The sequence below is a fragment of the Aspergillus glaucus genome (genome assembly GCF_001890805.1).
Source record: "Aspergillus glaucus CBS 516.65 unplaced genomic scaffold ASPGLscaffold_30, whole genome shotgun sequence".
Taxonomy (NCBI): domain Eukaryota; kingdom Fungi; phylum Ascomycota; class Eurotiomycetes; order Eurotiales; family Aspergillaceae; genus Aspergillus; species Aspergillus glaucus.
In genome coordinates, this window is record NW_019170482.1 from 18,028 (window position 1) to 38,210 (window position 20,183).

The 20,183-nt window shown below is 48.4% G+C and overlaps 8 protein-coding genes across 8 annotated transcripts; 3 read left to right on the forward strand and 5 right to left on the reverse strand.

Moving 5' to 3' along the window:
* Positions 1–205: 205 nt before the first annotated feature.
* On the forward strand, positions 206–2,108 carry ASPGLDRAFT_180670 (uncharacterized protein). The gene is made up of 3 exons (XM_022542973.1): positions 206–350; positions 402–1,231; positions 1,292–2,108. The coding sequence occupies exons 1-3, from the start codon at positions 224–226 to the stop codon at positions 1,916–1,918; spliced, it is 1,584 nt and encodes a 527-aa protein (XP_022396172.1). The 5' UTR covers positions 206–223; the 3' UTR covers positions 1,919–2,108.
* Positions 2,109–3,629: 1,521 nt separating this feature from the next.
* On the reverse strand, positions 3,630–5,288 carry ASPGLDRAFT_52517 (uncharacterized protein). Its single transcript, XM_022547775.1, has one exon. The coding sequence runs from the start codon at positions 4,937–4,939 to the stop codon at positions 3,914–3,916; it is 1,026 nt and encodes a 341-aa protein (XP_022396173.1). The 5' UTR covers positions 4,940–5,288; the 3' UTR covers positions 3,630–3,913.
* A 2,304-nt stretch (positions 5,289–7,592) lies between these two features.
* On the reverse strand, positions 7,593–8,361 carry ASPGLDRAFT_1038075 (uncharacterized protein). Its single transcript, XM_022539453.1, has one exon. It carries the CDS (start codon positions 8,292–8,294, stop codon positions 7,737–7,739), a length of 558 nt encoding a protein of 185 aa, XP_022396174.1. The 5' UTR covers positions 8,295–8,361; the 3' UTR covers positions 7,593–7,736.
* Positions 8,362–8,421: 60 nt separating this feature from the next.
* Positions 8,422–9,699, reverse strand: ASPGLDRAFT_85752 (uncharacterized protein; the record flags this gene model as incomplete). The annotated part of the gene is made up of 2 exons (XM_022550347.1): positions 8,422–9,295; positions 9,349–9,699. 2 exons carry the CDS (start codon positions 9,697–9,699, stop codon positions 8,606–8,608), a joined length of 1,041 nt encoding a protein of 346 aa, XP_022396175.1. The 3' UTR covers positions 8,422–8,605.
* A 531-nt stretch (positions 9,700–10,230) lies between these two features.
* Positions 10,231–11,087, reverse strand: ASPGLDRAFT_29744 (uncharacterized protein; the record flags this gene model as incomplete). The annotated part of the gene is made up of 2 exons (XM_022543883.1): positions 10,231–10,484; positions 10,541–11,087. The coding sequence occupies 2 exons, from the start codon at positions 11,085–11,087 to the stop codon at positions 10,231–10,233; spliced, it is 801 nt and encodes a 266-aa protein (XP_022396176.1).
* A 351-nt stretch (positions 11,088–11,438) lies between these two features.
* On the reverse strand, positions 11,439–12,739 carry lea1 (U2 snRNP complex subunit LEA1). The gene is made up of 4 exons (XM_022547776.1): positions 12,527–12,739; positions 12,397–12,437; positions 12,077–12,337; positions 11,439–12,025 (listed from the first exon to the last, which is right to left on the reverse strand). Exons 1-4 carry the CDS (start codon positions 12,603–12,605, stop codon positions 11,645–11,647), a joined length of 762 nt encoding a protein of 253 aa, XP_022396177.1. The 5' UTR covers positions 12,606–12,739; the 3' UTR covers positions 11,439–11,644.
* A 445-nt stretch (positions 12,740–13,184) lies between these two features.
* ASPGLDRAFT_1038245 (uncharacterized protein) lies at positions 13,185–14,472 on the forward strand. The gene is made up of 2 exons (XM_022539454.1): positions 13,185–13,414; positions 13,774–14,472. The coding sequence occupies exons 1-2, from the start codon at positions 13,279–13,281 to the stop codon at positions 14,238–14,240; spliced, it is 603 nt and encodes a 200-aa protein (XP_022396178.1). The 5' UTR covers positions 13,185–13,278; the 3' UTR covers positions 14,241–14,472.
* A 3,397-nt stretch (positions 14,473–17,869) lies between these two features.
* On the forward strand, positions 17,870–19,728 carry ASPGLDRAFT_52524 (uncharacterized protein). Its single transcript, XM_022547777.1, has 2 exons — positions 17,870–19,149; positions 19,209–19,728. Exons 1-2 carry the CDS (start codon positions 18,106–18,108, stop codon positions 19,566–19,568), a joined length of 1,404 nt encoding a protein of 467 aa, XP_022396179.1. The 5' UTR covers positions 17,870–18,105; the 3' UTR covers positions 19,569–19,728.
* The last annotated feature ends 455 nt before the right edge of the window (positions 19,729–20,183 follow it).

Here is a 20,183-nt window from a genome sequence, read left to right on the forward strand (position 1 = left end):
GAAGAATTGTACCTCGATAATTTCCGGCATAATGTCGTAATAGATGCAGAAATGTCGGTAGCTGTAAACGGTAACGGTCTAGACTTGGCTGCGAAAGTGTGATACGTAGTAGTGACATCTTCTCAGGAAGGTGCGGAAGGCACCTTCACGGATAGGTGGCATCTTGTCGATACCGAGAACTTTCAAGAACCAAGGATCGTTATCTTTGCAATCATCTCCGAAAATGGACATTAAACGGCTCAAGAGCAGCCATACCACATACCCATACCCGGCTGTCGATGACGCTGATCAAGATCTGGACCGCCGCCCGGAGGCGGAGAAGCGTGAATGGGAGCACCGTCTGATACAAAGTATGTCAACCAAACCAAGAGGCGGGCGCTCTGTGTCGCTAACATGAACAGGAACAGATTCAATGGAGTGGGGCACTGGTGAGAGGGCATCCTTGCGGGCTGGATTAGAGCCGATGACCACGAGGGACAACGAGAGACTCCTCCGAACGCATCACAGATCCCTATTGAAAGCCGCAATTGTATATATCACCACCTCGCCCTTCGGTAGACGCATTTGGTTGATATCATGCAATGCCCCTGACATTACAGCTGGCGGGCTGGACATCCATATCCTCCCTGCAGGTTATCCACTGAAGAGCCCTCTCATACCGACCCCAGCAGCACAGTTCATACTGGCACAGAGCCTGGTGAAGGGACAGATCAACCCACGAAAATTTCTGACAGAACAAGACCTGGAGTCATTGCGCATCCTGTTCCCAAAAGCAATTGGGGCCCAATTACTGATTGCTGGCTTCCTTCGCATGTTGTTCGATAGCATTGCAGACGTGGAGTGGACCCACAACCTCGGCTACCCGCGTGAGGTGGGCGGGCTTGTTGTACTTCTAGATACAGCAACATTTAGTGCAACAGCACAGAATATTGAATCAGGTGCAGTTGCCTCAGATACAGAGGCAAAATCAGTCGGGTGTTTGGGGTTGAAGTTGAAATTGCCAGGAGGAAAGACGGTTTTAACAACAGTGACCCACGCTTATGTGCGCAATCCTGCATTGCCAGTGATTCTTATGTGTGTTGCAGATTGGGTGATTCGGGCAAAGAATGCACTCTATCGTTTCCGAAATCCCCACTTAGACCGGGATTCCCGCGCGTATGGTGTATTGGGCCAGAGCCTGTCCAATAATCCAACAGGCAAGGATATTCTGCTCTTTAAAACAAACACAAAGGTATTCCTCGTCTGAGAGCCATACACTCTCCTTAAGGAGTCACGCTCACCATTATCATAGGTCGGGATGATTACCCACTGCTTCGACAACCCGAGCCCTATACTCCCATTTCCAGTCGGGTACCGGCATGACCTCTCCTTAATCGAGGGAGAAACTCTACCTGAAGTGGTGAGCCCTCCCGGGTATCCTATCATCTCCGCATGGGCCCCATATGAAAAAGTCCTCGCGGGGGCGCCACTATATGCTGTGGCCCTCAATGCTCAGACACAAAACTGGAGAGTGGTTGAAGGAGCAAAGGTAACGCCTACAGTGGCGAATTCAGTCCTGCTAGGAAGTGAGTATGTTTGGGATCATGAAGCGAGTGATCAGGCTGTTGCAATGCTGTGGCGGTCTAAGGATGATGTGGACAGTGTGGGAGGCTACTCTGGCTTAGTGCTGTGTACCGGCACCCCAACAGATCAGCATGGCGAAGCTGTCGTTTTTCAAAATTATGAGACTGGTCTAAGGATGTGGGAGTCAGAAGGATCCTCATTGCTTGCAAACATAAAAGCCGGTTTTCTGTTACCTGGGGAGATCCGTGAGTCGATGATTGTGGTCCCTGGTCCAAAGCAACCGATTAGTTACAACACTGTGTGTGGCAAGGGGAGCGTCATACAAGCAGAAAGACGATATCCATCAGGTCTCTGACCTATTTCGCAAACGCCATTGTCAGGGACCATGAACTTTGCTTGCGAGATATGGGTAATAGATCGAGGAGGGGTGGGAGAATTAGGGTGAAGGATACTAGGCGGGAAGCGCTTTCATTACAGAAGGGGCTAGCTACTATTTGTACTCTGTACTACAGCTGCCCTAGTAGCAAATCATTACACTATGTGGGTTTATCTCATTCACCGTGCTCCGTACTTGTACTCCGTATGTGATTGACGCCACAGTGTGGTTGTTGAGGCGAGGCTGTGCCTGGGGGTTGCCTGTTGACAAGGTAGTAGTGTATATAAACCTGTCCATCCCCCAGATCTCTTTTACTTCCTTCTTACAACAATATACCATGGTAAACATCGCGACATCTGAAATCCAGGTCCACAAGTGACTTGCCCACCAAGACTGTCAACTTGACGCCTACGCGAGTGACCGCACGAAAATCCAGGTTCATTTCCCCCATCTGTCTCTCAACCAGCGACCAATAGGCCAGTGGATAGGAACATTGCCAATATCTTCCAGAGAAACCAATCGGAATCCAGGGTGCATTGGTCTTGTCGACTGCAGCGGATAAATATGGTTTGCGCTGAAATTCGGAGATTGTCTCACCCTGAGGATTCATCGGTAACGATGTATGTTTTTGGATTGTGGCCTTCATTTTGGCTGAAGCTGTTATGGGAGTCTACAATCAAGGCTGGCGAGTTTGGGCGTGTTTCCTCAACTTGCTGGTTGGGATCCATCTTCAACAAGTGCAATAACTAACCGCAGAATATTTCCTACAATTTTGGCATTTTGGCCTTTTTGAAAGTTCTCCATTTGCAGTTTTAATGACGAGGCTGTGAGAAATCAGCCTTATACCATGGAGGGTAGTGTAGATCAAGATCTCTTTGCTTCTTTTGATCTGATATCAACTCCTCAGCTCCGTCCAGTCAGATGGTAGCTTAGCTAGATGCCAGGCAGTTCCGATCTGCCCGTCGTATGTCCCGATCCGGGACCAGGGTCTTTCCGTGAAAAAACCCGCGCCTCCCCCCCCAACGTTAAATAGATACATACACACACACACACACACACACACACACACACTACTACTACTACTACTACTACTACTTAATCAAGGAGAATAACCAACGGCCTGCTCTCTCCCACGGAGTAAAGCGGAGAAAAATGCATGGACAACTATACAACCGTTGCGAATCCCCTCCGTAGTGGAGATCGCTGTCATCTTTGAACCCCGACACCCATTATTACTCCGTAGATACTCCGTCCGTACTCTGTACAGTCAACCAAACCCACCTACAAGCACAATTAAACACCGCCAATCCCCGGGAAATATCTCCAACCCTCCACGCTCACCCTTATATTAACATTAGCATCCTCGGCCTTAAACGGCGCAACAACAGATTTTGCCTAAAACAGAACAATATACGAAACACAGAAAAACCACCCCACATGGTGTACATTAGCGTCCGATCGGAAAGGATCCGCTTCCGGACGGCCGAGGGCTAGTGGTAATTTTTATTAACTAATGGAGGACGGGGATTACGGGGATTACAGCGGGGCCGGTATTCCGCAGGTAACCTTTTTGATACGGTGGGACCCACGGTGGGTTGCTGTTTTGGGTTGTGTACAGGTTGGTACGAGTCAATGTCAGTTGATTTAGGGAGGTGAGTTTAGTTGAGGATATTACTTGTAGAAGTATGTAGAGGATGGGATATATACTCTGATTGTTGGTAGATGTTGGTATGTAATTTCATGATAATAGAGAACGCCGCCCATGCCAACACTATGCTTCAGTAAAAGTAAACAAATAATGCCAATGGTAAAAAAGAAATATCGAAGATATATCGAAAATAGGTCCGATGGTGATAGTCGGAATTGACAGAAGGAATAATCGTAGATTTCATGGCTTCTGGATAACCACGTGGTAAACGCAAAATCGCTCGCTCAATAACATCACAGGAAGACAACGACAGGATATCAGGAGAATCACGCTGGTGCACGCCCCATGCGGGCCATACGGTTGGCCCGGAATGCCTTCAAGTCAATTGCTTCCAAAGATGCCGAAGTGTCATCATCGACTTCGATAGCCCCGGTCGCAGCCCCGTTTGGTGAGGCGGGTTTGAGCTTCTCATTCGGCTCAATCGCGGATATAGAGGTTGATAACTGGGGTTCTATCGTTGTTTCCTCCTTCTCCGGTTCTGGTGGTGGCCGTTCTTGTTCCTTCAGTCGTCGCACTTCAACGCTAGACATATCAAGCAGCATCTTGAACTTCTCATCCACGCTACTCAGTTCCGATTTGCAGTCCCCCGAACGGAGGAACTGGTAGGCAGCCGACTCACACAAACCGTGAGCCACTTCCAGTTGCTTGTCGGCAAGATCGAATGCAGCGGTCTCCTTCTGCGGCCCCGGAGGCCCTCGATTCCGTGCACTGCGAATGCTGGACAATACTGCGTCTGGCGGACCGCGGCCGGGCATAGAAGGCATACCTTGTCGGAAGCCCATACGTGGAAGCTGAGACATTCGCCCTCGTCGGATGTTGTTTCTGGCCGTCACGATATTCCGAACCATATCCTCCAAAATCTTCTGCGTATGACCGTCATAGTTGATGATAAGGTTGTGCCTAGTACTGACGAGAGATGCCGTTGGATCCTCGAAGCTCGCGGCGGCATCATCGTCCGTCCTTCTCTTTCGGGAGTTCTCGTTAGACTCATTCTGTGCGCAAGAGTCATTGGCAGCCGGATCTTGATTCTGGTCTGCAGCACCGGTGGTAGGAGTGTCGGGAATCTGAGTCGATGGGAATATATCTTCTGTGTGGATAGAGCAAACAGAGCTGTTCTTGCGCCGGCGTCTAGGCTTGCCTGCTGTTGTCGCGTGTTTCTTATAAGCTTCTGCATATTCGGCGTTTTTGGCAGCGGTGTGTGCAGCCAGGTCGGTAACACGAGTGATCCAGGTTGGTAGGTTATCGGACAAGTAGGAGAAAGCCCCGAGGGCATCCATGGGACCGGCGGGCATCGCAGGCGTACTCGGGATTGGAGAATAGGGCGAGGATTCAAGAAACCGGTCCAGTCAAGTAGAAGATAAAATGCAAGGCAAATAAGGTCTATAATAGTGGTTCAATGGGTTGAAAAGAATCGAGTCGTGCCGTCGTGAGTCGTTATGAAAGGGAGATGGTGTGTACTGTGGCGGCGTTTCGGGCTCTAATTGATCTCCATGGGGGAAAGTGGAGAGAACAGCGAGCTTGAAACCGGGATTGTCAGAGGGTTTGCCAAATAATAAGGAGTATTCGAATTTGGAATCAAACAACAAGAACAAAAGAGAAATCCCAAAGTTGACATGGACAGATGAAGTTCACAAAATCATTAAAAGAGAAGAAGAAAGTGACAGGGAAAAAAAAAAAAGACAAAAATGGAGCCGGAGAGGAGAAAAAAGGAACGGAGTCCAGCGCCAACAGAAGCCCGAATGGTCCCCGATGCACGCTATACCGTATCATTACCGAGATTGTTACCAACCATGCCCAATGAAAAGTATTCCCGACTCATTTCCGATATGCAGTTGAGTCACTTGCATCTCATTGGTTGTAGCGTGCGTTCACTTGCAGGTTGTCTGCATGTACTTGTACTTACAGAGTAATCCTATTAATGTCGCAGCCAGACTGTCTTGCATCGTAGCATTTTCTGTCGAGTATCTCACTGGTAGACATTTCGGCTGTTAGCATACTCCGTAGTAGTAGAAAAGATGTTGAACAAGCGGTGTGAAAACCCTCGTACTACATGTACAGCACAAGTTTGTATACAGAGCGCGGAGTTTTGATCTTATCAAATTCTTTTACAAACAAGCTCATTATGCGTATGTGCTCCGTAAATGCGCTGGCACTTCATTAAGTACAAGTACCTGTACAGAAAAGTACGTCACCAATGAAGATCATGAACACTGTGAAGCATGACCATTGACAGATAACGGTTGGATAGAGTTAGACTTTGGATTTGAGTGTTGCTGTCAATATAAGATGCTTACTTACCTTATAGGTCACTGTCAACCTATAGCCTAATAGTATATACTCGACTCTATGTTTAGCATGCAGCAGTCAAGTCATGAAAAATGAGAATGACATGGTGGTAATATAATACAATAAATACCACGCACATGGCCAGGTGGGTCGATCGCCGGGCGGAAACCCGCCCGGCATCTCCACCCGCAGGGCTTGGCAAGGGCTCCTTGAAAGATACGCATAATACGGCGAGCTTTCCCCGAGTGCTACTCCTTCATTCAAAAATATAAGCTATCAATGATGAAATTAAGCTCAACATTATAGTTATCCTAACAAAGAAGATAGACAAGAATGCACGAGGAATCTGTCATGCACGCCCGTTACAGGAAGCTAATCCCAGTCCCGGTCAGTCTGTATGCCATTCCTACTACGACCGGACAAATCCGTTTAGGCCGAACAGCGCCGATTTTTAATTAAGACTGGATCTAAAGATTGAGTAAACAGGTTAGTTACGGAGTTCTGTCAGTTAGACATTATCCACTCATGTGATTCCCATGTGACTGACACCCCCCACAGTCTAGCGGTCGTGAGTTTAAATTATCATACGGTTTACTCCATACGTTGCTCAGCAGCGCCAACTACAAACATGTTTACGAGCAGGATGAGTACTCTTTACGAATGAGAGTAAACACAGCCTTGTCAAGACGGTTTGTACAGTCGCCTTTGTCAATCAACATTACCCCTCATCCTTCCTGCATCCCCTTCGGGCCTTCCTTCCCTCATCAACCCGTCTGCGCCGCAGAACATGTGTCAACATCAACAGGATCATTACCAAGTCTGGCCAATGGACCTAGCCCCGTAGATTTGCGGTGACGACGTTCGGGAGATGATCGAAGGCTCGGCCCTCGTGACAATTTTTAAGCCTGCATGTTGGCGGATTCAAAGTACGTGTATGGTGTATTCTTGCTGCGAGAGTGACATGTTGAGGCTCAGGACGGACATGGGTGGTTGGTTGTTTTACTTGTTCTGGTAAAGACTCCGCGGCTATGGCTGATGCTGCGAAATGACAGTTAATGGTTTTTATACAAAGTACGAAGGAGCTGCTATATCCAGGGTAGGGAGTACTACTTGTATAGAGAGCACACAAACGACCATCACTGCTCTACGGACTATACGATATCTGCCACGAAATTACCAAACCGAACGCTGACGTCGTCTCCACTTTTAACGGCTTCGAAGATGCAGTATTCTTTCCAATAACATTCCATAATCCATCCAACAGCCGCAGCCGTCATAACCGTCTGATCTCCACATCCTGTTTGACCAGACCTGGTCTTATTCTGTCATCACACCATCAGCTGCGCCCTACAGCACAGTGGTATACTAAGCGATAAGGAAGCAGTTGAAGGGTCATGCCAGTTTCCGTACTAATATTGAACAACGCAGAGCCAGTCCCTAGAACCAACGAGCATCCATGGGAATTGGAACTGTGCCACCCGTTTACATTCTTGCCTGGTTGAGCGGCAGTGCCCATAATCTAAATCTTGATAACCCAGCTCGACGATCTGCGAATTACACATTACGGCCACTATGCTACTATACGACACAATGCCGTCGATGTAGTTGAACCCGAGGTAGTCAGCTGACAGCGGCACGACGATGAGAGTTGCTTCCTCGGAAGCCTCGCCCACTAGATACTCTCCGAACAACACTAGAGCTGAATCCTCGGAAGCAAGGCTATATGAGTCCACAGTTTCTCACAATTCTGACAAACACGAACAATAGCGCGACCGCGAACCGGTTTCCCGAGGTATGGTCAGGCTACAACGGACTTTTCTCGGCAGTCAAGATCGGTGGAGCGTGACTGAACCTGATAGTTCCGTCCAGATACGCCTTATCGTCGAGCTTTTCTACCGGTTTTTCGTTTAGATTAAGCTGGTGTTCAAACGGCACCAGCGCTGATGAAGCCACAATATGGCATTCGCCCAGATGTGTAGCTGCTGCGCTGCAGACAAAGCACCTTCTTTGACATCTGGGACAACTTCCCTCCTGTCGTCGAAGGCCGGAAGAGACGGATGGAGATGCCGTTTTGCCGGAGGGTGAGGCTAGGCATTGTCTGTGCTTGGATATTGATACCCTGTAATCTCTTGAGTGAAGCCTCAATTTGGCCATATTAACATCCTGTTTGCGGTTTGCGAACGCCGTTGATAATTGGGGGGTGGCGACTTTAGTTGGTGAGAATAGAAGATGGGTATGACCATGGAGTATAGTCGTGACCAGAAAATGAATTCGGTTTGGAACGATGTCGGCTGAGTTTGGTGCTGGTGATCTTCGGATTGTAGATACTCTCGGATCGATCCGAGCCATGAGTCGTTCCATGGTAATATAAACTATCTGGCACCTATCAATTTGTGGCCAGCTTCAATCGTTCAGTATGTTGACGGACACCAGCCCCAATTACAATAACGCCAGCACCTCTTTCTCATGAAGTCGAAAGATTCATATTCCACACCGTGCCGCAAATATAGTACTATGTTCGAAAATATGTAACGTGGATAACCCTTTATCTACATCTAGCCATAACCAAGATCCACCGAATCATTCTCTATCGAAATCCCTTCTTCAAAGCCAGTAATACCCCATGTAGAAATTGAACCTATAAGGAACACACCTCTGACCTTGGTATATAGTTATTCCCCCCTCGTCCACACATCAACCCATGTATCCAGCGCCCGCTTCGCCCCCTGCAAGCCCTCCATCGCCGCTGACCACTTCGCATGGCAATCATCGATCTTCTGCTGTAGCTCACGGCTGAGAACCACATGTCGAGCTAGCACCGTCGAGCCTTGGAGGTTACCAGCTGGGAAAGGGGGCCTGGTAATCCGAAACACGCCAGTTCCGGCAATACCGCTAGTAGCAGCAGAAGCAGGATCTTCAATAGTAGCTTGCGCGGCATCAGAGGAATTACCCGTCCCCTCAATAGCATCCTCGTTATTGTCCCTAGCATTGCGTCTGCGTCGTGCTCGTTTCTGGCCTGGAGGCTGCGATTCCTCGCGCGTGCCATTACCAGGTAACTCGAAGATATCCTGGCTATCATTCTCCTCCGTTTCCGCGACCTTGCGCTTTTGGAAACCACCGCGGGTCTGTCGCGGGGCATTGGGGTCAGCTTCTGGCGTCCCCTCTGTTGTGGCTGGGTTGTTCAGGTGGAGTCGGACGGTTTTCTTTTGCGGTCGAGGGGGTGTTTGGTCATCGGCGGAGATAGTGCCGTCTTCACCAAGGACGCGGCGATGCGTGCAGCGGACTTTGGCTTTTTTGCAACTGGCACAGGCGGGGGTTAATTTAAGAGCGTCGCTGTTTTTGGAGGAGGCTGGACGACGGCACTGGGGTTGTTAGTTGATTTCACGATGGTATCAGGAGGGCAGGGGGAGCATACCTTGTGGCCATTAGAGGGTGGACTCTCCTCTTCAGCGGGGGTAGTAGTGCCAGTGTTGATGGTCCCCTTGCTATCATCGGCGTCTTTGGTCTCGTCATTTTTGCTCTCTTCAGAGCTTTTGTCGACATCAGCACCAGTGACCTGCCCAGTACCAGACTGAGGCGAATTGGTCTCTAGTTCAATGGTTTCTTCTGAGGAATCTTCATGCGACGATGGAATTTGCTGCTGAGGCTCTCCATGGTTAGCACTGCAAGAGACACACATGCCGGATGTGATGCCAATGGAGCCCTCTGTGACTGGTTCTGGGCAGTTCTTGCAGGTTTGAGGTTGGAGGTTGTCGCTTGGATTCATCTTGAAGAGATGAATCGGTGTTGGATCTGCAATTGAAAGAGAAGAGGGGAATGGTGATGGTGGGTGTAGTCAGAAGCAAGAATAATTGCAAGACGAGATTGGGGGAGAGTAGAGGGGAGACGAACAAGAGAATAAATACTGCAACGATCAAATGGTCAAACAGGAAAAAATGAGCAGGATTGCTTGTGAATGAATGGATGAATGGATTAACTGGTCTTTATTGTCTTGTTTGTCGAATCTGGGGTTCATTGACGAGTTCATTCCCCATAAAGCTTTGTTGATGAATGGATAACAGGATGAATAATGCTACTCCTGCCAGTACAAGAATACCAAGGACATGATGCAATTAATGGATTGCAAGATAGCACTTACTCTAGTCCTATTTTGCAATTCTGTAAAATATTTTCTTTGTTAAGCCCTAACAAAGAATCATGTCCACACAATGCACCTTTGTCCAGTGAATGGAAACCGCCACAATAAAGACAGTAATGGAGACACAAAGCAGCAAAATTAGCTATTCACAAGCGCCTTTCACGGCCACAGTTCAGCCTCTTCCCATCGCCCCGGTTGTTTACCGTCCTCAGTCAAAGTCCACGTCCAGCGTGCCGGGTTCTTATAATCCGATAAATCCAGCCACTCAACCTCTTGTGGACGAACGACCACCACCCGAAAGTTCTTCCTGGCAGCAGGATCATGGAGACCTTCCACTTCCTGTCCAGGTTTAAGAGACAGATCTTCGGGGACCTGGGATTTGGGCTGACCAGGTGGAGGACACTTGAATGAACCTGTTAGGTAGTGTCAGCAACTTCATCAATATTAAACGAGAGAGCAGAAGACAAACCTCGTAGAATAGGCGTATGATTCGCAAAATACGTCGTGACCTGCCTCTCCCAAGTCCATTCCCCGCGACCATCCTCCGAACGAACCCTCAAACCCTTCTGAATCCCCTCCCTCGCCTTATCCTCAACACCCCCACCATCCTGATCCCCAATAACAAACGCAATGCCCTTAATCCTCCACTGACTCTCCACGTCCTTCAACCAAAACACCATCTCAACCTCATTCCCCGCATCCGACCCCGACGACCCCGGCTGAATATGCCCTGTCTTCTCCATTCGCACGTCCGTCGTAAACGAGAACATGTCACTCTCGTATACATCTGGATTTATTCCGTCACCTTGTGTCTTCAGTGCGTCGACGGCGCTTGGGTGGAGTTGCGGGTTTGGGAAGAAGCCGCGGAATCCGCACACGCGGGCTCGCGGGACATGGCGTTTCTTCGTTGCATCGTATGCGGCTGTTGCGAGTGTAAATTCAGAGGAAGAGCTCTGGGAAAGGTGGTCGTTCAAGAGATCTTGCCAGGGAGCTTTCGGGGGTTCTGGCGTGGTCATGGTTGAGGTGCGGCGGGGTGTGCCTGTGATGAGAGTGAGAGCGGGGAGGTGATGCGCGAGAAGAGCTGTCCTCCTGGTTAGATTTCTGGAAGTCACTGTGTCTGCGATTGTGGATTGTTAATATGATTAGCCGTTGTAAAGCTGCGATTGAGATAAGACATGGCGAAGCTGAGATGATATCAAAATACGTGATGTCGTGTGGGGACGCGATGGTGGGCCTTAGTGCATTTCCGTTTTGAGATGGCAGGCTAGATGACTCTTGTTTTGTCCTTGAGCGCGCCTTTAATAGGCCATTAGATGTAAATGTATGCTCTACGGTCAATGAAGATGGTCTTTGTAGACTTCAGCATAGTGACGATAACAGTTTGATTCAGTATAGGTTTCTTTGCACATGAAGACACTGTAAATGCCTTAAAGCTTTTGTCACTACTCCGAGTAATCCCTAATAAAAGCAAGAGATATTACAGATGACGCGATAATATGCCACGAGAACCAGACAGCCCAAATAACGACTCAAATGTGCAATTAGAAAGAAACAGAACAAAGACAAGACCGCATCATGTTTGCATCTTGTCCGCATCCTCCGCCTCTGCCATATCCAAAGCCCCTCCGGGTATCCGGCCCTCGTTCAGCTCCTTCTCCAATCGTGTAATCTCCTGTAAACTCTTTGCCTCCCGAATCATCTTCTCGACTCGCTTCCGTTCCGCGTCGGTCAACTTAACCCGGACGGCCTTGTCTCCTTGTGCTTCGTCTGCAGCGCCTCCCGAGGGCAGGTCGAAAGTGCGAGATTTGATGCCCATGATCTTAGATGCAAGATCAGAGGGTTCCTTGGCGGTGCCAAAGAGTTCTTGTGCTTTGGTACGTTCGACGTCTTTCACTTTCTGGTAGTCGAGGAACCGAACGGAGGGGATTCTCCAGATAACCCAATACCGGTAGTTCTGTATAACTTAGATTTTCTTCCTTGGCACAGGATCAGGGGAAAGACCGACCTCTTTCCTAGTAACGGGGTTGTCGAGTATGGTCAAATGTGCTAACCGCGCCAAATTCCGCAAAGGATCCAAATCCGCCAATTCTGTCAGGTTGTTCGATGTCAAGACCAACGTGGTCAGATGGGGAACCGACGACGCCAGCGTCGGCTGGATTTGCTTGATCCGATTTCGCGCGAGAAGGAGGGTCTGAAGGCGAGGGAAGAAGGGAAAGTTTCCGAGGGAGGTAATGGAGTTATCTGTGAAGTCGATTGCATCTTGGTCCTATTAGACACTTAGCATACGGAGCTTCAAAAAGAGAGAGGAATAGGAAAAAGACTAACTTTCGCAATACCCAAGTTTTCAATCGCGGGAATCTTGTGTCCTACACAACTCAAACACACAAATGATATCAATCCAGCTCATTTCAAAAGTGTAGTATCTGTTCCTTTCAGACCGGTGTGTATAACGCACCTCGGAGATCAAGCTCGCGATCCTTGACAGGGTTGATATATGAAATGGAGTTCTGGATGAGCTCGACGGTCAATCGCATTGCGGCGGTGGATGGCTAAGTCGCGCTGGTGTTCTATTGGGGTATCATGCAAATAGAATATAATTAAACACAATTAGCGTAAGAAGTCGCCACAGGCTCTTGCAATATAAATTAAAGACAATTGACGACGCGACTGGAAGTAATAATGGATTAAAGCTCTTCGCGGTGCTTGAATTCTTGAAGCAGCATGACCTCAAGGGTTTTGCCGGGCGGTGAGCGGATCAGTCATCATGGTCACGTGTGGTACTGGCGATGCTTTTCTTGGCCATCTTTGTTCTTTTCTTTCCATTTTTTTGTCATTCTAAGAAAGTGGTACTAAATGGCTAGATATCTTGTCATTGATAATGGCAATAGGGTCCACGATGGCTCTTGTATAGGAGTATATGGCATACGCCGTACTCAGAGTACACTGCGCCGCTGGATATGGAGCATAGATAGCAGGTAAAGCTGGTCCATGACTCTGTACGGAGCACATGGTGATCATGTCGATACTGATTTTAAAATTGAAACGGATAAACCAATGTAGCGGTTAAAACTCCGTATCGGGGAAGTCGGGGGAGTCGATTATCCGGACTGCACGAGGCTGTAGGCGACGAATTTAATTACACGAGGATAACATTGATCTCTATAGACACAAAGGTGATAGAATGAGTGCTTTTTTTATCTAAACCGAATGTGTGTGTGTCCGTATATGAGGGGTTTGTTCATCACTCCCCTTCGTACAATCGCCGCAAATATCAATCTATCTAATAAAGCAATAATAATCTGGCAATTTGATAAGCGGCGGTTGGACGCGCGCTTCAACTTCTGTATGTTGAATTTCTCTTCCTCACCCCAATCAATCCATGCCCACGCTATAAAGAAATCGTGTATGGGCATCATGATGGGTAGCCTTCGTTAGAGCATCGGCGATCATCTTTTCGGTAGGCAGATGCTCAAGACGAATCTCTCCATTGCCTATATGGTCCCGAATAGCATGGTAGCGAACAGCTATGTGCTTCGTCTTCGGGTGGTCAACAGGATTATCGGCTAGGTGGATGGCGCCCCGGTTGTCTTCATATATGATCGTCGGCCCAGTCAATCCTCTTCCAATGGTGTATAGGAAGTGGCGGATCAAAATCCTGCAGTCCCTCCGGGATTTCCATGCAATTAGGCTTATCAAGGTCAGATCCAGCGAATGCATTCTTCGCATCAAGTATATGCGCCAACAGGCCCAGTTGGGCCGCTATAGCCACCAAAATTCGCAGGCTATCTAGTCGAAATACCGGTGCAAATGTCTCGTCAAAATCATCATCCGATTGCTCATTTCCTCTGGCAACCAGTCTGGCTTTGAATTGTTCAATTCGGCCATCTGGGCCTAGCTTCACATCAAACACCCATCTGGTTGACGAAATGGTCCCTTCAGCTTTCTTTCGGGATATGACTCTCCAAGTGCCAAAGCTTATCAAGGTACTCAGCTCCTTGTGGATTGCTTCTTTCCACTTTGAGCCATATATCAGATCATTCACAGCCTCACTGTATGATTTTGGTATGCGGATTCCGGCTTTTTCACGTACGGCACATGCTTTCTCTGCAACCTCATATTCTCTATCAATTTGCAATAGCTCCGCAGCTACTGCTAACCTTGCCAACTGAGCTCGCAGGCGCTGAGCTGGACGATCTGATGATTCCTCCCCTTCAGCTTTGCGCTTGCGACTCAATCCATCCATTTGCTGGCTCTCCACTAGCCTTGTTGATGGTTGGCGGACGCGTTCCGAGCGTCGTACAGGTGTTTTATCTGGCATTCTCTCTGTGCCAGCATTCAAAGGCTCTTCTTCAGTCTCTGGTCGGGTAATCTTGCATACTTCTTCAGTTGCATGCCTTTCAGGAGCACTCTGCTGCTCTGTCTCCCCTTTAGACTGAACTTCCTCAGACAGTTTTAATGGCTTATCTGTCATGCCCCCATTCAATGAAGAGGAATCCCTTTCCTTCTCTCCATTCTCTCTATTTGGCAATTTCGGTGGTTCTGGCATTATATCGTTCATCGGCTCATCGGTATGAGAGGACTCATTAACTGGTGGTTGCTCTCGGGCAGGCGCCTCAGTAGGCATTCGGGGATCTCAAGAAGGCGTTTCAATGGGCTCTTGAGCAGGCGCTTCGGCAGGTGGTCTGACAGGCGAATTAGAGCCAGTTGGGAGGCTAGTCGGTATGTTTCGTACATCAATCTGACTAGGTTCACTCAAATATCCATTCTCCCGCTCTTGAAATTCAGGGTTAGTAACCAGCTTTAGTTCACTACCACCCCTAGGCAGCACCAAATACTGCTTGTCGCTCTTCCCATACAATAAGAAAGTGCCCTCCATTGCTCTGCCTTCAAACTTGCTCTCCCCCTTATGGTAGAAAAGTACCCGGCAGCCCCAAGCACGGAGGTGGGCCAAATCAGGCCTGTGCCCATGCCATAGCTCATACGGCGTCTTCTCATCTTTTTGGCCATTGTGCTTTCCCAATATCGTCCGATTTCTCAGATAATTAGCCGTGACAACAGCGTACTTCCAATAACATCTGCTCATGCCAGTGTCAATCAATAGAGCACGTGCTATATCAATAACAACACAATTAAATCGCTCTGCCACGCCATTCTGCACTGGTGTTTCAGCCTCAATGAATTCCAATTCAATGCCTTTTGAGCCAGCCCATGGTTTTAGGGCAATGAACTCTCTCACATTGTCAGTCCGAATGACTAATAGCACCTTCCCTGACTGCCTTTCAACTTGATGCAGCCATTCATCCAGTGTGTGTATGACATTTTCAGTTCTTCGGTCTGTCTTGATGAAAATCCATGAATATCGCGTACAATCATCAATCAATGACAGGTAATATCTTTCTGGCCCTATTCCATCGCGATTTGGGCCCCAAAAATCCATGAACACATGTTGGAGCGGTTTTGTAGCTCTTGGAACAGGTGCATGACTTTGCTTTTTTACCTTCTTGGCTTTGGAACACACCTCACAGTTATCATGGAGCAACTGGTCTTGTTTGCCCAGTTTCAGCTCATCCAATTCCATATATCCAACACAAGCATTGAATCGGTTCCTTCCTGCATGGCCTAGGCGTCGGTGAATGAGTTCCTGCTTCTTTCGGATTTCTTCATCTGCAGACAGGGCCATTCGGGCATACTGCTGCCTTTTCACTGCTTTCAGGCCTATGAATAGCGCGTTGACATGCTTGACTGAATGCAGGTATGTGGTCCACCCTTCTCGCTTTCCTCGGGCAACCACTTTCCTATTCTTCTTGATCACATACCCCTTTTTAGAGCCAGTGGATTCAAAATCAGCCATATGTAGAGCCTCTAATGATAAGAGATTCTCTGCTAGGCCTGGCACATATATAACCCTGCCTAATCTGGCTGTCGAGCCATTCGGTAGGCTGAATTGGACGGTCCCTCGTCCCATAATGGGCATTCTGGTGCCACTAGCAATAGTCAAATGACCTCGGCTAGTCCCATCAATTTGCTCAAATATGCTTTGATTGCCAGAGCATATGCTCGTAGCACCGCTGTCAAAGCACCATTTTGATGGATCCATCCTTGCTCGGTGGGCTCCTTCGACAATGTAGTCTGCCCACTCGTCCTTATACTCAGTAATGGGGCCATCTTGCATGTTACTTTTTCCATCCACGCAGCCATCTGCACATTCAGCAGTATCCTCACTTGATCTTGCCTCCTCATTGGGCTCATCAGATGCCATATCAGATGTCATCTCAACAACATGGAAACCACAGTCACTTGCATTTTTCCCACTATTGCCTTCATCATTTTCGCTGCTTTGCTCTCCAGCGAGTCTACCCTTTTGCTTGGTCGATGATTTGCCTTGTCGACCTTCTCGTCGACCCTTGGGCTTTTGTTGATCCTCATCATCAACATCTGAATGCTTGTTCTGACATTCCCTCGCGAAATGCCCGCCCCGGCCACAAACATAGCATTTTGACTCCTTCTTTTTCTTCTTGGTCTTGCCATTATTGGAAACTTGTGATCCTTTCTCATTTGCGGGTCCTCTCATCTGCACGATATCCTCGACCCGGCCCAGGACATATTCCTTATCCAAAGTGGCATTTGAGCTCATCAATGTATCCCTCAAGGTGGCGTATTGACTACCCAATCCTCGCAGATACCATATCACAACCAGCTCCCTGATATTCACCATCTCGCTATTATTCATGTCAATGAATTCCTCTCCCAGTTGATTGATCTCACGGAACACTTCCGTCTCATTCATCCTTGAATTATCCCAAGCCCAACTGGCCATCTTCATCAACTTCATAGCCTTCCTGGTGTTTGATGACTTCAAGAACATCTCTTTCAGGCAATCCCATTTTAACCCAGCAGTTTCTTGATCTTTTACCTCTAGAATGGTTGCTGGTGAAAGGCCTTGTTGGATAATCATTTTCGCCTTTTGATTGACCTTAAACCACTCCACATCTTCTTTTAAAATCAGATTGAATTCTGCCCTTCCTACCTCATGGTAGTACTCAATCGCCTCCCAGCAAAACTGGGCTTTCAACTGGTCCTCCATCATATGAAACCAGTACCTAGCGTTCTCCTCATTCAGCCTATCAATCGAGAATTGATATATCTTGATTCCATTCTCTTTTGTTGGCTTTCTACCCTTCTTCCCTTGCCCTGTGCTAGGCCTCTGCGCCATTGATTGCGGCATGGGATTCTCTGTGATATCAGATTCTTGTGCCATTGTAGCGTTCTCATGACTCAATAGGCTTCGCCGAGCGGATTACTGGCCGATAATCTCGTGGGAAGTTAACCGAGGGTGAGGCTCGCAGTCGGGATCGATCGATCGGTCTATATATGCGGTAAAGCGATATACAGAGCCCCCAGGATGCCACACGCGGGTTAGGCGTTGATATATCCAAATATCTTGGGCAGGCCCGGGCTCATAACCAATGAAACGGATAAACCAATGTAGCGGTTAAAACTCCGTATCGGGGAAGTCGATTATCCGGACTGCACGAGGCTGTAGGCGACGAATTTTAATTACACAAGGAGGATGACATTGATCTCTATAGACCCAAAGGTGATGGAACGAGTGCTTGGCTATCTAAACCGAATGTGTGTGTGTCCGTATATGAGAGGTCTGTCGGCCTCGGTAATCGGACCAACTATTAATCCACCTTGACTTTCATCAAAAATTGATCTAAATCAGGTTTAAGGCTGCTCGTATTTGAACGCGCACTTGTAGCCGCCCTAATAAATCAGGTATGGGTCCAAAGGCACTTCGCCAATAGGCCCATGCTAGCCGAACCACAGAGATAGGAGCACTATGGGGCCGGTCTCACCTCATCCATCCATCATATTCGTCGACGCCGGCCACAGCGGCTTTGATGGTGGCGGTATCGTCCCTATGCTATTGGTCATAGCCCGATCCATTCAATTTTGGGTCAGAGCCTGATCCTTCGTTAACCATGCCGTCACGTCCGTCATTGCACCTGGTCACCATCTCCTCTCGCGGCCATGTTTAACAGGTGGAAATCGGCTATCCTGGTATACGCCGTCCTGCTCTTTATCGTGGGCACGGCGCTTTTTCATAAACTCGACAAGGACGATTCATTCAGCCCGTCCTCTATATTCAATGACAATGCCGCGGCCGTCGCCACCCAAGAGGGACCGGACTTTTGGGGGTGGGAGACCAAGACGCGGTTCTCTTCCGGAAGCAATGAGAAAGAGCAGATATGCGACTCATTTCCCTCTCATATACTGTCGCAAGTTCAAGTTGTCTTGAAAATCGGTGCATCTGAATTGCCGGATCGCCTGGATGCCCAAATATCTACGGTCACCCGCTGCATTTCGAACCTCCTTGTCGTCTCCGATATGGAATCTGAGCTCCACGGACATCGCGTTCATGACGTCCTCGCGGACCTACCGGAATCAGTCTGGACTAATAAAGCCGATCTCGAAGCATACTTGGCACTCAAACAAGGCAACACCAAAGCTGTCAACGGTCAGCAGGGCTGGAACCTCGATCGCATGAAATTTCTGCCCATGGTGGAAAGGGCATATGATGTCAACCCGACGGCCAAATGGTACGTGTTCCTAGAATCTGATACCTACTACGTCTGGGATAATCTCTTCCGGTTGCTGGATCAATTCGACCCGACGGTTCCGTTGTATTTTGGTTCTCCATCGCCGGGGAAGCCTACGGCGGAGGAAACGACGTGGTTCGCGTACGGAGGTTCTGGATTTATTATTTCGGCTGCTGCAATGCAGAAACTCGTTTATCGAAAGACGGGGGCTTATGGAGAATACATCCAGCCGTCGCTGAGTGCGCAATATGAGGATATAATCAGGGGCACTGACTGTGGCGACACAGTGATTGGTTGGGCATTGTATGAGAAGGGTGTGAAGTTGTCAGGCTTATGGCCCATGTTCAACGCACATGCTCTTCATAGCATTCCATTCGACGAGATGCATTGGTGCCGTCCAGTGATCAGTATGCATAAGACAAAGTTGGCGGACATGGAAGGATTAACAAAATGGGAAAATGGACGGGATCGGACGGTTGGTATACCCCCTTTGGATGTGTTCATCGTGATTGCTAACGAGAAACACGCATACAGTACCCCCTGTTGTACGCCGACCTCTTCAACTACACCGGAATGGGAACATTCGACCAACGACCCGACTGGGACAACGCAGATTGGGGAGGATGGCAAGAACCCCCCGAGTCATCAGCTCACACTTCATTCGAGGCTTGCGGTAAAGCCTGCCATGGCAATGCAGACTGTCTCTCGTACACTTATAGTTCATCCGGGCATTGCTTCTTTATCCGGTCCATGCGGCTGGGAGACAAGAGGCCGGTCAATCCCGAAGATCGTCAAACAGCTGGATGGGACCTGGAGAAGATGCAAAAATGGCGGGAGAGTCACCAATGCGAGAGAGCGCAGTGGGTGAAGCCGAGTCTTAGCCGGATCTTTTAGCGATGCATTGTCATTGATTTTCCTTTCTTTGTCTTTTATATACCCTTTGGTTGTGATTATATTATTCTGTTCTACTTCTGCATAGGATAGCCCGCAACGGGCTATATTGTATATCTAGCCAACTCGTTATAAAAGCATCAATACGATATCAGCGATACAGATTCCCTGATAGATCCAGGCCTGAGCCTAGAAAGACATTACGGGAAAATCCGTCCAGCCAAATGAGGATCAACTGGAAGCGAATGGCTTGGCGTTCTTGGCACCTCGTGCGGCGCAGCAACACGCGGCAGGATCATGATTGCTTATTCGAATCAATAGCATTATTAGATGGCTTGTTTGAGAACAACCTCGCATACAGGCTTCTTATTGATAAGTACTTCATAACTATGGTGAAGTGCTTCATTTCCGTACAATGACTTAATTAGGAAACCCGGGAAAACCAGATTCGAGATTTTTGGGTTATCATCTAAACCGTATCGGACTTAGTACAGCACGAGGGCCCCGCAATGGTCCCGCTTAGACTGGTTTAGGCTACAATTAGCCGCTGACAGGCCCATGGGGACCATTCCGTTCTCTCAACCAGCGATTATTCAGGGATTAGTCATGGCTCGTCGG

Coding starts and splice junctions, on each gene's coding strand:
- ASPGLDRAFT_180670 (XM_022542973.1), top strand. CDS start 224: ATGGACATTAAACGGCTCAAGAGCAGCCATACCACATACCCATACCCG. Junction 351..401: donor GGAGCACCGTCTGATACAAA/GTATGTCAACCA, acceptor TAACATGAACAG/GAACAGATTCAATGGAGTGG. Junction 1,232..1,291: donor TCTTTAAAACAAACACAAAG/GTATTCCTCGTC, acceptor CCATTATCATAG/GTCGGGATGATTACCCACTG.
- ASPGLDRAFT_52517 (XM_022547775.1), bottom strand. CDS start 4,939: ATGCCCGCCGGTCCCATGGATGCCCTCGGGGCTTTCTCCTACTTGTCC.
- ASPGLDRAFT_1038075 (XM_022539453.1), bottom strand. CDS start 8,294: ATGGAACGACTCATGGCTCGGATCGATCCGAGAGTATCTACAATCCGA.
- ASPGLDRAFT_52524 (XM_022547777.1), top strand. CDS start 18,106: ATGTTTAACAGGTGGAAATCGGCTATCCTGGTATACGCCGTCCTGCTC. Junction 19,150..19,208: donor AAAATGGACGGGATCGGACG/GTTGGTATACCC, acceptor ACACGCATACAG/TACCCCCTGTTGTACGCCGA.
- lea1 (XM_022547776.1), bottom strand. CDS start 12,605: ATGCGATTGACCGTCGAGCTCATCCAGAACTCCATTTCATATATCAAC. Junction 12,338..12,396: donor AAAACTTGGGTATTGCGAAA/GTTAGTCTTTTT, acceptor AGTGTCTAATAG/GACCAAGATGCAATCGACTT. Junction 12,026..12,076: donor ACCCCGTTACTAGGAAAGAG/GTCGGTCTTTCC, acceptor TAAGTTATACAG/AACTACCGGTATTGGGTTAT.
- ASPGLDRAFT_1038245 (XM_022539454.1), top strand. CDS start 13,279: ATGTGTGTGTGTCCGTATATGAGGGGTTTGTTCATCACTCCCCTTCGT. Junction 13,415..13,773: donor GGACGCGCGCTTCAACTTCT/GTATGTTGAATT, acceptor TATCAAGGTCAG/ATCCAGCGAATGCATTCTTC.